This window comes from Pleurodeles waltl, chromosome 2_1 (genome assembly GCF_031143425.1).
Source record: "Pleurodeles waltl isolate 20211129_DDA chromosome 2_1, aPleWal1.hap1.20221129, whole genome shotgun sequence".
Taxonomy (NCBI): domain Eukaryota; kingdom Metazoa; phylum Chordata; class Amphibia; order Caudata; family Salamandridae; genus Pleurodeles; species Pleurodeles waltl.
In genome coordinates this window covers 193,967,805-193,980,943 of record NC_090438.1, presented here as the reverse complement: position 1 = coordinate 193,980,943, position 13,139 = coordinate 193,967,805, and the positions used below count along the sequence as shown (strand labels likewise).

The 13,139-nt window shown below is 39.0% G+C and overlaps 1 protein-coding gene across 4 annotated transcripts in view; it reads right to left on the bottom strand.

Moving 5' to 3' along the window:
* The window catches only part of NRK (Nik related kinase), a 720,008-nt gene that overhangs the window by 208,940 nt on the left and 497,929 nt on the right, over window positions 1–13,139 (bottom strand). For all 4 annotated transcript variants that reach the window (XM_069212387.1, XM_069212389.1, XM_069212388.1 and 1 more), the window contains exon 18: window positions 7,125–7,240. In XM_069212387.1, coding sequence (XP_069068488.1) covers window positions 7,125–7,240 — 116 coding nt within the window. The remainder of the gene's footprint in view (window positions 1–7,124; window positions 7,241–13,139) is intronic.

The window sequence follows — 13,139 nt, the reverse complement described above, 5'->3', positions numbered from 1 at the left end:
GGTCGAATACACGTGAGTTTATCCTGGTGGAAAGTCTGGTAGGCAAAAAGTTCCAGAAAGTTTCCAAACTTTCTTCCGGTGCACGAGCATCCACAGATGTACAATTCTAAGGCCAAAAGGACCTCAGGGGAGGGTGCTTAGAGAATCACAGGGTGTCAGGCAGAGGCCCACAGCAAAGTCAAATCCAAGGCTAGTTGCACTGGTCAGCTGGACACTTTAGGAAAAAGGCCTCTTGAAACTTGTTGTGTCCCTGTACTCACAGAAGAGGTCAGCCAACTGACCATAAGAGTACATTTCCTTGTTCTGAATACATGACTGAGCAGGTCCAGTCATTCAGGGCTACTCTCAGGTCGCAGACAGCAGGTCCAGTCCTCTTCTGATCTTCTGCAGGTCTAGAAAGTGTTTTGATGGAGTGCCTTGGAGTGTCACATTATAGGCCTTATTTACAATGAGGTCGATGAGTCAGATTTCTTGCGCCTGCAACACATACCCTAACAGCACCATGGAAGCCCTTTTTTTAAAATACAGAGCTCCATGGCCACGTTTTCACAGATGCATCAGAAATTCTGACGCATCTGTTGGAGCTAAAGTGATGCAATGCTGGAGTTGAAACATTAAACTGAAGCAACTCCAGCAAGGCAAGGAGAGTCCCATTGGAAAAAGCCCTGCACCAATTTTACGCCTGGCCTGAGCAAAAGGTACAATTTTGACACAGTGAAGTCGTAGAGTGATGCAGTTAAAAGTTGTAAATTTCACTGCATCAGTTCTACGTTGCTTTTGCCGTGGGAACGCCTACCCTGCATACATTATACCTGGCACAGGCAAAATATGACGCAGGGCTTCACAAACTGACGCATTGGACCCAATGTGTCAGTTTGTAAATATGGAGCAGTGTAGTGCACTGCTAGTGCTGCCACTTCGTAAAAAAGAATGCTGCAGCAGCAGTGCAAGGGGTTTGTAAATGAGGCCCTATCTTTGATACTATCTAGTGGGTGGGGATGACTCCTTAACCAATGGCGTAAAAATTCCTGTGAACCAACCTACTCTCTTTCTTAGTAGTTTTTTTAGTAGTTTCTATTTTCCTTGCTACAACCAGGCCAAAAATGCCATTTATTAAGCCATTTTCTACATGTTGAACATCTTTGGCCACACTAAACTTTTGAGGGATGTGGATGTATAGGGGAATACACTGTGGTAATCACTAGTGTTCTTCCACATCTGACACTAAAATCTAGATTGAAGCAGGCCTTGTACCCACAGAAAATTAGCAAACAGAAGTCTGGTAGAACACAGGATAGTCTAGTGGCACACATGACGCATGCTACAGTAACAATAGCATTTTTAGCCTTCTCACTGTATAACAAGCATTTCCAACATGTCGATCATGAGTTACTAGTAGCTCGCTGCATGGCTTGAAGTAGTTCACTTCTTCTCAGTTTAGTTTGCGATTATACTGCTGCCTTTCTGCTCATGCTTCATTCTAAAAACCTGTGCACACATCTTGTGAAGAAGGAAGAGGTGACGGAAGTAGCACACAGCCCCCTCTTCTTAAATAAACAATGCCACTATGCTGCATGCCTAGGTAGAAGGATGACCTTTAAATATATGGCTCTGATAACAGCACATCCTTTAAAACATAGTAATCCCACCCCTCTGAGCTTCTATTTCACTAGGCTCCATGTAAGATATTTGAAGGGTTTTTGCATTACATTAAAAACCACATTTATGTTCCTTTCTTTTTCCTTTCACTTCACACCTTTCTCTTTTCTCTACTTTCCTGCTTGTGTTCTCTCTTCTTTCTCCTCTTTCTTACCTTCCTCTCTTCTTTCTTCCTTGCTTTTATTTCTCTCTCTTCTTTTTTCACTTTCTTTTCTTTCCTTCTTCCTTTCATCTATTATCCTTCGTTTATCTTTTTTATTTCTTTCTCCTGTTTTCTTTCTTCTATTGTTCCCTTTCTCTTTCTTTCCTTCTTCATACTCTTGTTTCTCTTTCTCTTTTTTTCTCACTGCTTTCCTTCCTTTTTGTCTCTTTTTTTTTTGTCGATTTCCTTTTGGTCCATTTGTTACCTCTCATGTTCATGTTTGTTTCCTTATTTCTCTCCTTTATACCTTCATTCTTTGTTTCCTATTTAGTCTTGAATTTGTTTTCTACATGTCATTGGTTCTTCTCTCCTTGCCCTCTCGATTGATTTTGTGCCTCCCTCATATTCGCTCACTTTCCACTTTTCTTTCTACCTCTTCTTCATTTATATAAACACACATACATATATGTGTGTGTATGATTATATATAATACCTAGTGGTGGTCATTATTAGGTAGTTACAGTAAGGACCTAGTTTCTATAGAAAAAGCATTTTTTGACTTGCCTATGTCTTTGGCTCCAGTTGATGAATCTTTACAAAGTTATCCAAAAAAATGTCACACTCACATCGGCTGCTGTTTGGGAAGTTTAGGGGTGATCTGTCAAGCTAGGGCCAAGAAAAGGGAGGGTCTCAAAACATGTTTTCCCCTTGTTAATTCCCATAGGGTTTTGAACTGGAGTATAGCTGGAACCGCTGGATGGAATTACACCAAATTTGGCAGAACGGTAGCTCGTGGTCCAGGAAGCACCCTTTTTGGTATTTGGTGTACATCTGTTCAGTAGTTTATGAGATATTAAAGACAATTTAAATTTGTATATCTAGGGAGGGGAAGACTTCGCAAACCATCCTGATCTCGTGTTGAGATGTGATTGTCTGTCAACAGTTCAACAAGGAAGTGTTGGCAGCCATCTCGGCTTCAGTCAATTCCTTGAAAAAAAGATCAGGGTCAGGACACCCTGACCCCTTAGCTCTGGTGCAAGGGTCCCTGAGGGAACCCACAGGGCAAAAAAGCATTAAACAAATGTTTTTACAGACAGTCATGGCTGATCAGCAGATCCGGATTTGTTTTGTTTTTAAACGACAAGCGTAGGCTCCCATGCTTATTTTGGAAAAAGCCACCAGGTGGGTCAGGTCCCAGGGCATTATTTAAAAAAAGGAGGGGGGCACATGGGGCTATTTTAGTTAGGTTCTGAATTTCGTCACATAAAACCAAAGAAATTCAGTAGTTATAGTTAACTCAAGTAACTATATTACTCCACAAATTACAACATTGATGACACCTCCTATGGCATCATTGATATTATTACTGCAACATTTGCAATAAAATTATTGATGAAAAAACTGTGACTGGTGGGGCGCAAGTTATAGTTCCAATAGTGCAGGTGAAAGATTCTTTATTAGAACCTGTTTCTAATTATGTGTATCAATTTCTAACTCCAATCATCAGAGATTTAAGCTCCTATCTAAAAGACATTGGAGACCTCTTGCAGCATCTTCAGAACGTTCCATGGCAGGAATCCTATAAACTTATCACCATGTATGTGATATCGCTCTACAAAAATATTTAACATGAAATAGAAATAGAGACCTGCAAGTATTTTTTAATTGAAAGGAATATACTATTTTTTCAACTCGTTAACAAGTTACCATCAATGATCAGAATATTCTTGGCGAATAACATAGTCCTCTTCAATAATCAATTGGGAATAGCGTTGGACGTCAGAAGGGTTACATTTACTATTCCAACTCCACTCTAAGCAACAGTAGGTAATAAATTCACTTCAAACACATTAAATATTTGAACAACCCTATTAATTTAGAAAAATTATAAAAACCTAAATATAAACAATATTACTTGACATTATATATATATATCATCATCATCAAATACTTTATTCCGTTCAGATAAAAAACATAAAATACATCAATTATATACATACATGATTCTCATACATACAATAGATAACAAAGTAATAAGAAATTCGGATACGATAAGCAGCATTTATAAAATTTAACACAGCCTGTATTATCCCTTCATTTCCCAAGTTGTATAGATAAAAAAAAAGCAAGGTAACTAGACCTACTTCCCATGGACAAAAATATTGGGCGTAAAAACCTTTTTCTAGGTGCAATATACAAGGTACAGAAGAGGACAAAGTGCAAAGTGCTTTGGACTGATTTACCATCACAACAGCATGGCGGAAGTTTCTTAAACCAAGTGCCTCGGTGGGGAATGCTACTAGGTAGTGTATAGTATTCAGACTTAACCTAGTAAGTAAAAACCTATGCCGCTCAGAGCTAATAATACCCAAATATTACATAGGATGAAATTGCCATAACGGCAACCTCTCCTGCTCCCTCGTTGTATCAGCAGGTAATTTTGTATCATAAATTAAATGCAAATATATCTCCTTGATCCTTTTAATATCCCGTCCCTCTATAGAGTCAGGGGCAAGAAAATACTCCCCTGCCCTAAGACGGAGAAGTGTGGAATGAACATATCTAAGCCAAGGTATGTCCATTGACACTGACAGTGACAAACAATCCTTGATCACTGATTTGAACAGATGGGCTTCAAGGTTTGACAAAATTTTTAGCCATAACAATACAGGTTGGAATTTTATATAATCGCATATGCCCCTCAAGCCGACTTCTTCATGATAAAAAAACACTGTTGGGGTGGATTGTGGGACTGGTAATAACCTTCTTAAAAACATATTTTCAACTATCTGGAGACTTGAGCAATCAGTGTGACCCCATACCCCTGCTCCAAAGGTTGCAATAGAAGAGTCTTTGCTTTTAAAAACAGTCAACATCTCTTTAACAGGTTTGTGCCCCAACTTTTTAGAAAATCTAAAAAGAGCATCTATGGCTCTTTGAAATTGCAATACACGAATGCTAACTAAATTTCCAATTAAAATCCACACCAATTGGGACCCCCAAATAAGTCAAATTTAGAAGATGAATATATATATATATATATATATATATATATATATATATATATATATATATATGAATATATATATATATATATATATATATATATATATATATATATATATATATATAAACATGAAACTAATGAAGTAATATAAATTGTATAAAAAGATAATAAACAGAATTACAAAATTCATAAAGAACTTAACCGTTAATCTTCAATTAAAGTATAATGGTTGTTTAAATATGAATGAATTGACTTTCCACCATATACACCTACAAAGCTAGCAATCCACGCCTAAAATATAACTAAAAAACACAGGTATAGCATAATTTACATACTTGAATACTTGATAATAATTACATAATTAATTAACAAATAATAATTGGTAATTAACTATTGCTTAATTAACCTTCTACTCCATAAACCCACAAACCCAGCAGGCTACACCTAAAATATAACTAAAATATATAATTCCACAATTTACATACTTATTAGCCAATTAAATGTTTAATTATACATTCATAAGTATTTTCTTTAATTATTACTTAATTAACTTCCCAGCCTGTGCACCTACAAACCTAGTAACCCTCAACTAAACTATATTCAAACTAAATCAGCATTGCATAATGTACATAATTAAAAATCAATTCACTATTTAATTATAAATTAATAATTAATTGTTAATTATTACTCGATTAACTTCCCACTATATCCCTACAAACCCAGCAGCCCATACCTAAAATATAACCAAAATATATGATTATTACACGATTTACATAATTAATAAACAATTAAATAATTAACAATATTTTAAAATGAACTGTTAATTTTTGCTTATTAACTTCTAAACCTATGGCACTACAAACATAGCGACCTGTCCCTACAATATAATTAAAATAAATCAGTTTCACATATTATACACAAAGAATCACAATCACATACTTGCAGGAAATTATTAACTAATTATTAATTAAATATTACTCAACTCCCTTCCCACGTCCCTCCCTACAAACCCAACAACCCACTATGACAATATAAATTACAATTAGCAATTACATAAAAAATTCTAAATCACTTAAAATTTCAAGCTGTATTTAAAACAACTGAAACATTAAAATAATTAAAAAACTATATTCTATACAACTTTATTATTGAAAACTAAATTAACAACAATGGTATTCTCAACACCGATGTTACTTACCTCAAAAAACAATATTTCTGCATCACAATATTTTTGTATCACAACACTGTTTTACAATATTAAATATCGGTTATACTCCTTGCTTTGTTATGAGGCTTAGATCTCTAAACTGCCCAAACATCACTGGTGTCAGTTTTGAAGTCATGGGATAACTATATGCATCAAACTTCTTCAGTAAGGTAGCTCCAAAATGTTTTACGAGATGTAAAAGCAGGTTTGAAAAGTAGACAGCACAAATCCCGAACTTCACAAAGCAAAACACTCTCCACCAATCCACCTCTGCTGTCCCTGCAATAATCCGGAACTGCATTCCCTCTTCACTGAGAGCAACAACCTTTTACATTTATGTTAAGGATGACATATTTCTTATCAAACACGCCATAGATCTAGAGGAAATCAATCTTCCCAGGCTTGCTCTTTAAACAACTCTTTGTCATTTTTATTGTTTATATTTATTTCCTGCACACGCTGTGGTTTGATATCCTATGCACTGTGTATACCAAACCTTGCACTCTGTATACTCTTCACCTCCAAACTAAAGCCCTCTGACATCTACGATGACTTACCCCACACAATTTAAAACTTAAATGAATGACTAAATAAATAAATACATAAGTAATAGGATCAGTTCATCTCGGGGCGGTGTATTAAGACATTAGGAAAGATGGAGCAGTGAGCTCACAGACAGCAGTGTTAATGGCTTGTCTCCATCAAATGTGGAGACACAATGGCCACAAAGAGGAATCTAGCATACGCCAGAAATATCTTATCTAGCCTGTTTAATCAAATGATTTCAGTGCCAAAGAACAGAACACAGTAGTGCTCAATTTCTTCTTATACCTCAACTACACCCCTCAGGTACATAATACTACATAGAACACAATGGCACCAACTGTATCTCTCTTATGGAGATCATCTGTTCTCAGGCATGCTACATGATTGACTGTGATTAAAAAAAAAAATGGATAATACCCTAAATTGCACTCCGTGTAGTCCCAGGTCTCTGCTCTCACTAAACAATGTTATGATTTCTAGTTATGCAAAAATGTCTATACCTTTTCCACAAATCATATTATTAGGATGAATTATTCACATTTACAGATGCTTGGCTGATTTACCTGATGCTGATCTGCTGCTAGGATTGGACTCCATTTCCCGTTGGCTACTGCTGGTGGAAGCAATACTACATTTTGGTTTTTCGCTTTGTTCCCTTAGAAACTGTATCTGGGTACCACTGCATAAGAGATAAAATGCACTTTTATAATCTTGGGCCAAGGAACATTTGTGAATGAAGTGGACTGAAGATATGAAATGTTTACAATATAGATAGATTATTTGATTCAGCATCAACAGTGGCTTCATGGTCCATACAGCATAGAGAGGGAGGTATGTAAAACATACAACACATGTTTGCATACATAACAAGACAGAAGTTAACCTTTTTTTCTGGAGGCAGGCAAGGTGTATTAAGAGAAATCTGCAGTACTAGTTTCTCAAGTTAACAAGTGTTCATGTAGTAATAAATTCACTGATATTAGCTAAGGGAACTTTCAATGTTATAAATGTCATTTGGATCTTTTAGAAGTGATGCTTCACTGTGAGATCTGTAACAAACAATTAATTCATTGGTGGATGAGGCACATAATATAGAATAAATCTTCACACTTTATAAGTTTTCTAGATCTGCTTTAGATATGGCTCTCTCCTCCCCTCTCCCTAGTGCTGGTGCTGATTTTTGCTGCTGAGCGCCACACACACACACACGCTTTTGTGCCATAGTGCAAGTATGTGTGCATTGGTCTAACATTGTTATGTACTGGAAAGATTTCTTGGGAGAACACCCATGTACCACCCATGAAACACCCCCTTGACGCTAAGTAACGCAAATTAGCGCTTCACACTGGTTTGTGTTACTTTTCCTTACAAACCAATGCAATACCAATTTGTGATTGTCTGTAAATCCCAATAAAGGGTTTGCTTGGTCTAAGTGTATTAGTGCCACAGATATTACACGCTAGTTTTCATACATCAACATGGATTTTCTTTGAGTAGCTGTTTCACATAAGAAGGATACAACTTTACTTGTTATGTCTTTTGCCATTCTTGCAACTACAATAGTTGTGTTTGGAGGTTAACTAGAACAGCTGGTTTGGGCTAATTCTGACAAGCATCTGTTACTTTTGCAGACAGTGGGGTGACCATATGGTAAGTCTACAGTGGTTTTAGGGGCCTCATTACAAGTTTGGCGGTCCGCCGACAGCCATGGTAATGGTGTTGGTCCGGCCACCACAACGTTGGCGGTGGGACCACCGGATTATGAGTTTGGCAGTTGGACCGCCAAAAGACTGCCAGCGGACCACCAGCACTGCCATAGTCAGTGCTGCGGGGACCGCGGCGGCCAGTGCTGAAGATCCCGGCAATTGGACCACCATGGCCATTACGACGGGCAGGACCACCAAGCTTTCAATGTTGATCCCACCGCCATGGAAAGTTTGGCAGTCAGGCAGGTAAGGGGCCCAAAATGGAGGGCTCCAGGAGATACAGCCCCATGGAGGGTGAGACAGTGGCCAATGTGGGCCCCCAAAAATATGGTGTTCGGGGGCATACTGTGTCCCATACATGATGTGGTGCATGGGCACAGTCCACCCATTGTGCCAACGGGTAGGAATGCATGGCCAGCAGTAGCTCCATAATACTGCCCCCTGCCTCCCTCTGCAAGTCCCACAAGCCTGTGGAGAACTCATAATCTGGTAGTCTTGGGACCGTCAGCCTGGCACCATTAGTAAGACCGCCACCATGGCGGTCCGATGGTCCGACCACCAAACTCGCAATGAGGCCCTAAGTGTATTTTGTTTGGATGCTCTAGCCCAGACTCCATTACACACACATTAACACCTCCTGTCAATGGAGTGTGCATTTTTTCCACAGAATGTTATTTGATTCCAATCCCCTTAAAAAGTGTTCATAGCTCAAAAGGCAATTGTTCCAATGTATTGATTTGAAAAAATGGAAACTGTAACAATGAAAAACAATATTACATTAAGCTATATTGAATCCATTTTTGACTAAAGAAACATTGTGATCAAATATCAGCAGAAGCGTACATCTAAGTATTCATTTGAAAAACTCAAACATCACATGATTCTCGGTGGTGTGCCTGGCCTTACACTGCCTTGGTGGTGGCAACATTTTTAGTCTCTAAACAATAAAACAAATGTATTGGTCTACATAATGTATGTTTCTAAATAAGGAAGAGCAGATTCTAAGGAGGGCATCTAGGAGAATGTATAGAATCCAGTCTCTGATGAAATCCTTAAAAAAAAGAGTTCAAGCCATGGAGGAAAGAAGATTACTGAAAAGCCAGTGGGAGGAAATTGCCTCAATATTGTGGGGCTTCAGCAAGGATTCAAGGAGTGTCCCACAGACCACTGCCTACACTTAAATAATGAAAATAAAACTTTATAGTGTTCTTTTTGTAATGCATCCTGTTGTCCTTTAAGGAAAACATGTTGCATTACAAAAAACTGCTTTATTTAAAAAAGCAGTCACAGACATGGTGAGTGCTGGCCATTTCCAATGGGTCGCAAATTGCAACCTGCCTAATGAAAATTGATGAAGTAGGTCCCTGGTGACCTATTTGGGAACTGCAAACAGTGTTAAACCGTGTTAAACACACTGTGGTACATCGCAGCTTACAATTTCCTAATTGCGGAATGCAAAGATTCACAATTCAGAAATCGCAAACTGGATTTTTTGTACATCTGGACCCATAGTGTTTAATATTGCATTTTGTTGGCTGTAAAGTGTTAAAAGAAATACTCATAGGTATATTGTTTTTTTAAAATAAAATCAACTTGTCTCTGAGTCATTCTATCATATTTTTCAGCCCAGAAAAAGCAATCATAAAAAAGAAAACCGCAAAGGGGCTCTGCACTCGAGCTGAAGAGCATGATTGGCCCAATAGTGGCTCAAGGACGGGGACTGAATGGCCCCTTCCCCATTATTTAATATTCAACCTCATGGAATGGGGTCCAACTAGTGGCATGAGGAGGGGGACTGAATGCCTCTCTCCCCATTGATTTGTATTTGGCCTCAGAGGATGGGGTTTCCGAAACTCACGAGTTGCTAAGGAAGGGGTCCCCACTCACGCCCACTCCTGAAATATTTAGGTATAATAACTCCCGGGCCTTGGCTGACGACAGGGGTCATAATAAGAAAAACAATCCCGGCCAGCATTTTTTTGACAATGACAAGCAACTACATTTTTTTAATTTTGGGCCCAGAGGTGGCCCTCTTCAGCTCTCCCCCAAGGGCTAGGGGAAGACTACCCCTATACTGGCCCTTTATATCTTTTTTACCAAGAATCTCATGAAAGGGTCCTCCATTTCGGAGCCCTGTAGTGACTGCTGCAGCATTTCCTGTCATATTGCAGCCAGCCAATCAGATCACTCAATATTTTCAAGTTGTGCTTGCTTGGCACTCATGAGAATCCCTTGATCCCAACCGTCCAGGGGCCGTATTATACATTGTGCGCCAGGATTCAACGGCGTATGAGCCTGCATTGTGTGCCTCTATTGCACATTGGGATTACAGAAGGAGCCACAACCGCTTGTGCATCCCCATCTGTAATACTGATAGTGTTAGTGCACATGTTGCACCAGCGCTATCATGAGAGGGCATTTCCTCATTTGCCTGTGGGCGAGCAGTGATTGTCACAAAATATTGTCAATAAAGCATTGCAAAAACTTTAACAGTGTTTTTTTCTCCTTTTTTGAGGCCACAAATGCAGCCATAGATCCAACCATGAGGGGGCCTCACACACCAGTTGAAGGGGATACATTTCCAGCTTGGATTGGTTTAAAAATTATGGTAAACTATCCTGGGATTTTAAATTCAATGACCCAGGAGATTTACTGCAATTTTCTAAAAATGTTTGGCGGGGGGCTGGTGTGTGAAGTCCCCCTCCCCAAGCCTTTCGAAGGGGCTCCGCGACCACAATCCCAGGACTAGAGGTTTTCTTTTAGGCAGGAGGTATGGAGTCCCACTCGCTGAGGGATCCAACGGCCCCAGGGACACCATTCCCAGGAGCTGAATTTTATTTTGTAGGAGGGTGGATGGGGCTTCCCTCCCAGGGCCATGCCATGCACCTGCCATGCACAGGTTTCTCATCAATAATTTAATTGTAAATGTTAAAGTGATATTATTAATGATGTTATAGAAGATGTAATGAGTGATGTAACATGTGGGATAATTAGGAGTGTAAGCCTAGGGTGTGAGTTATAGTTACCTTAGGGCACAGGTTATAGTTACTAGACATACCTATAACTTGTTAATTGCAGTGGTTTTTATCAGTTTCAAATATTACAGTTTCACCTAAATATAATGTCACTTTAACCTTGTCCACCTGGGCCTTTGTTTTTTTAAGGGGAATGAAGTGCATACCCCCCCTTCGAGAGCCACTTTGGGCCCTGGTGACCCCACCCCATAGGGACTTCTATTTTTGATTAGTGGGGGTAGCACATTACCCCCCCAAAGCTACAAAGGGCTTCAGGCCCCTGATCCTCCACTACCTTATTCTTATTAAGGGGAGGGGGCATGCAGCGCTAGTCTCCAAACCACAAAGTGCAATGGGTACCCTATCTTGTCTTAAATTAAGGAGAGGGGGTGAATGGCTTCCTACTCAAGTCAATAGTGGCCCGATGCCCCATCCCCAGAGTAAAAAGATATTTGTAGGGGGGGATGTGGAGCCCCTCCGCAACCTTTAAGAGGACCCGAAGAACCAATGCACAAGCACTTTTAAGGGGAGTGGGCATGCAACACCCTACCTATGCCAATAGTGGCATCATGGTGAGTGCTCTGAACCCACCCGGGGAACCAACCAAACAAAAAAATGTTGGGAAACTTTTATGAAGATTCGTCAAATGACGCCAAAGATATAGGCTAGTCAAAAAATGATTTTTCTATGGAAACATCGTCCTAACTATAACTACCTACTTGCACCGTCGCCAAGAACTGTTACTATCCCATAAATCACGGCACTCATGACATCTTTGATAACATCATTGATAATATCAATGTAATATTTGCAGTAAAATGTTTGATGAAAAAACAGTGCATGGCGGGGGCACAAGTTAGTTATAGTTACCTTAAGGCACATGCTACAGTTACTTGAGTTAACTCTAACTATGGTGAATTTCTATGGTTTTGTATGTTTAAAATGTGAGCCTAACTATAACCTCCTTGTAAACTTTGTTTTTTTACGTGAATGTATATGTTTTTTTTTTATTCTATTTCCTAACTATAAGGTTTTTTCAGTGAATATATATATATATATATATATATATATATATATATACATATATATATGTATATATATATATATATATATATATATATATTACCTACTGGTTAGGACCATGTTTCCATGGAAAAAACGTGTATTGACTTGCCTATATCTTTGGTGCCGTTTGATGAATTTTCACAAATGTTTCCCAAAAAACGTCTTCCCAAGAATCTTGTTGTATATGGGAAGATTTGGGATGATTCGTCAAGCGAGGTTCTGGCCCTGCAGCCAGGCCCTGCAGTCAACTGCTGCTACGCATGACCAAAGGCCATGCACTGAGGTGGTTGGATTAGCGTATTGTATTAAAAATTACTTTAAGTTAAAAAAAACATAGAAATTCACTGACAACCCCAAACGTTACAGGAATGTTATTGTTAGGAAATACAATTTAAAAAAACCTTATAAATTCACTTAAAAAAACAAAGGTTGCAAGGATGTTATATTTAGGCTCTGAATTTACTTGCAAAAAAACCAGAGGAATGCAGCAGTTGCAGTAGAGTGATTTCAAGTAACTATAACTCCCGCCCTAAGGTAACTATAACTCGCGCCCTCGCCATACACTTCTATTTACCCCACAAATTACAGCACTGGTGACATCTTCGATAACATCAATGATAACACCACTGTAACATCTGCAGTAAAATTATTGATCAGATAACTGCATGGCGGGGCGCGAGCTATGCGAAGATGATGCTGCGGTTGTGGTCTCTTGGGGAGGGGGTTGTGCCGTGCTCTGCATGATGCCATGCGTCAGTCCATGACTAAGTGTTGCCCCCAAAGATGAGGACTT